The sequence below is a fragment of the Miscanthus floridulus genome, chromosome 11, assembly GCF_019320115.1.
Source record: "Miscanthus floridulus cultivar M001 chromosome 11, ASM1932011v1, whole genome shotgun sequence".
NCBI classification, from domain to species: Eukaryota; Viridiplantae; Streptophyta; class Magnoliopsida; order Poales; family Poaceae; genus Miscanthus; species Miscanthus floridulus.
Window position 1 is genome coordinate 6,383,700 of NC_089590.1, and position 3,344 is coordinate 6,387,043.

Consider the following 3,344-nt stretch of genomic DNA (forward strand, 5'->3'; position numbering starts at 1 on the left):
GGGTCTGCTGGTATTTAGCCGAGTGCAGCAGTGCGACATCTCGGGCTTCCTCCAATTGGCTGAGGGCGTCCTCTTGGGTGGTGCAGTTACTTTGTTCGTTATAGGCTTGTAGCCTTGGGGAACCATATTCCAAGTCAGTGGGGAGGATGGCCTCGGCCCCATAGACCAGGAAAAAAGGCGTGAACCCCGTGGCTTGGCTTGGAGTGTTCCTCGGGCTCCAGATGACCGATGGGAGTTCGGCGAGCCATTTCTTGCCAAATTTCTTCAACCGGTTGTAAATTCTTGGCTTGAGGCCTTGTAGGATCATGTGGTTGGCACGTTCTACTTGGCCATTGGTCCTTGGGTGTCCTACAGCCGACCAGGCCACACAGATGTGGTGGTCGTCGCAAAATGTCAAGAATTTTTTGCCAGTGAACTGTGTCCCATTGTCGGTGATGATGGTGTTAGGAACCCCAAACCTATGGATAATGTCGGTGAAGAACAGCACCGCTTGCTCGGATTTGATTCGATTGATTGGACGAGCCTCGATCCATTTAGAGAACTTGTCAATTGATACTAGTAGATGGGTGTAGCCCCCGGGGGCCTTTTGCAGAGGGCCGACCATGTCGAGCCCCCACATGGCGAACAGCCATGTGATGGGGATGGTTTGGAGGGCCAGGGCCGGGAGATGCGTCTACCGAGCATAGTACTGGCATCCTTCGTAGGAGTGTACTAGCTTGGTGGCATTGGCGACCACCGTCGGCCAGTAGAACCCTTGGTGGAAAGTGTTTCCCACGAGCATCTGAGGCGCCGCATGGTGCCCGCAGGCCCCTGCGTGCAAGTCCCGAAGCAGGGCTTGGCCTGCCTCGGCGGTGATGCATCATTGAAGGACACCGAAGGGACTTCGCCTGTACAATTCATCATTACAGAGGACGTAAGACTTGGCTCGGCGCGCAAGCCATCGGGCTTCGGTCCTGTCACTAGGAAGCTCCCCCTGATTAAGCCAATCAAGGAACGGGATTCGCCAATCCGCGTCTTGATTGGTCTAGGGGGCTTCAGTGTTGATTTCCATGACCTCAGGCTTGGTCAAGAGAGTTTTGGCAATAGAGGGGGCATTGAGCCCTGTCGTGGGTTCGACAGGTGGGCCCGCCTCTGTTACCGAGGTGTAGTCAATGGAGGGTTTGTGGAGGTCCCTGGCAAAGACGTTCGGGGGGACTGGAGCCCATGCCGAGGCCATCTTTGCCAGTTCATCGGCGGCCTCGTTGTACTTCCACACGATGTGGTTTAGTTCGAGACCGTCGAACTTGTCTTCTAGGCGATGCACCAACTTGCAGTAAGCCTCCGGGTCGAGGCAATTTGACTCCTTCATGACCTGATCGACGATGAGCCCCGGACGTCAAGACGCCGTACCCCAAGTTTGATGGCAACTTGCAAGCCATTGACAAGGGCCTCATACTTGGCCACATTGTTGGAGGCAGCGAAGTGGAGCCGCACCATGTAGCACATCTGTACTCCGAGGGGCGAGACGAAGAGGAGACCCGTGCCTGCCCCAGTCTTCATTAGAGACCCATCGAAGTACATGGTCTAGCATTCTATCTGGACTTGAGCAGGTGGTAGTTGGGTGTCGGTCCACTCAGCCACAAAATTGGCCAAGACCTGAGACTTAATTGCTTTCCGAGGCGCAAAAGTCAAGGCTTCCCCCATGAGCTCAACGGCCTACTTGGCTATCCTGCCTAAGGCCTCCTAGTTATGTACTATCTCTCCCAAAGGGAAACGATACCACAGTCACTGGGTGAGACTTGAAGTAGTGACGCAGCTTGCACCGGTCTAGATTTGATGGTAACCAAAATACACATCGAGGAAAGACAGGGTCTCGCACCCCGCAGTGGAGTCAATGATCTGATCGATTCAGGGTAATGGGAAGGGGACTTTTGGACAGGCTTTGTTCAAACCGGTGTAGTCTACACACATCCTCCATTTCCCATTTTTCTTCCTAACTAACACGGGGTTAGCCAACCACTCTGGGTGGGACACTTCCTTGATGAACCCGGCCGCCAAGAGTTTCTGCACCTCCTCACCGATGGCCCTATGCTTTTCCTCGTCGAAGCGGTGCAGGCGTTGCTTCACCGGTCTAGAGCTGGCCCGGATGTCCAAGGCATGCTCGGCGACCTCCCTCGGTATGCCCAGCATGTTCGAGGGACTCCATGCAAATATGTTGGCATTCGCATGGAGGAAGTCGATGAGCACAGCTTCCTATTTGATGTCGAGGGTGGCGCTGATCCTCAGCGCCCGATCGTCGGGGCAGGCGGGGTCGACCGGGACGAGCTTGATGGCCTCCGCGGGCTCAAATGCCCCTGTGCGATGCTTGGAGTCAGGTGCCTCACCACTGAGTTGGTCGAGGTTGGCGATGAGGGTTTCAGCCTCGGCGAGAGCCTCAGCGTACTCGATGCACTCGATGTCGCAGTCATATGCGTGTTCGCGCGTGGACTCAATCATGATGATACCGCTGGGGCCTGGCATCTTAAGCTTGAGGTAGGTATAGTTGGGGACTGCCATGAACTTGGCGTAGCACGGCCACCCCAGGATGGCGTGGTAGGTTCCCATGAACCCGACCATCTCAAAGGTAAGGACTTCCTTGCGGTAGTTGGAGGGGTGCCAAAGCAGATGGGAAGGTCGATGCGCCTGAGGGGTCACGTGCGTTTCCCTGGCATGATGCCGTGCAAGGGTGCGGCGTCGCCTCGGAGCCTCGATCGGTCGATCTCCAAGAGCTCCAGGGTGTTGGCGTATAGGATATTGAGGCCGCTGCCTCCGTCCATCAACACCTTAGAGAGTCGGGTGTTGTCGATGATCGGGTCGATAACAAGTGGGTACTACCCAGGATTCGGAACATGGTCATGGTGGTCGTCTCGATCAAAGGTGATCGCCTCCCAAGACCAATCGAGGTACCAAGGAGTGGCCACCTTGACTAAGAAGACCTCTCAGCGTTCCCTCTTTTGCTGCCGCACCGTAAGGCACGCTAAGGGACCGCCGAAGATCATGAAGGCATTGTGTACCTCGGGGAACCCATCGTCCTTGTCATCATCCCGGTCACCGGCGCCCTTCTGCTTGGTGTCGTCGTCGGGGAGCCCGAGCCTGGCATAGTAACGCCGCAGCATGGAACAATCCTCAAGGGCGTGCTTGATCGGGCCTTGGTGGTAAGGGCAGGGTTTCTTAAGCATGTCGTCGAAAGGTTTAGGGCCCCTAGGGCCTCAGGGATTCTTGCGTTCTGCGGCCACGACCATATCGGCCTCGAGGACGGCCCGCTTCCCCTGGTGATCCTTCTTGTTTCTTTTGGGGAGGCGGGGAACCGAGGCCTCAGGGGCCTC

The 3,344-nt window shown here is 56.2% G+C and overlaps 1 protein-coding gene across 1 annotated transcript; it reads right to left on the reverse strand.

Moving 5' to 3' along the window:
* Window positions 1-2,232: 2,232 nt before the first annotated feature.
* Window positions 2,233-2,595, reverse strand: LOC136491582 (uncharacterized). Its single transcript, XM_066487883.1, has one exon. It carries the CDS (start codon window positions 2,593-2,595, stop codon window positions 2,233-2,235), a length of 363 nt encoding a protein of 120 aa, XP_066343980.1.
* Between the last annotated feature and the right edge of the window lie 749 nt (window positions 2,596-3,344).

Excerpts from the sequence above, each read along its gene's own strand:
- LOC136491582 (XM_066487883.1), bottom strand. The coding sequence starts at position 2,595 with ATGGTCGGGTTCATGGGAACCTACCACGCCATCCTGGGGTGGCCGTGC.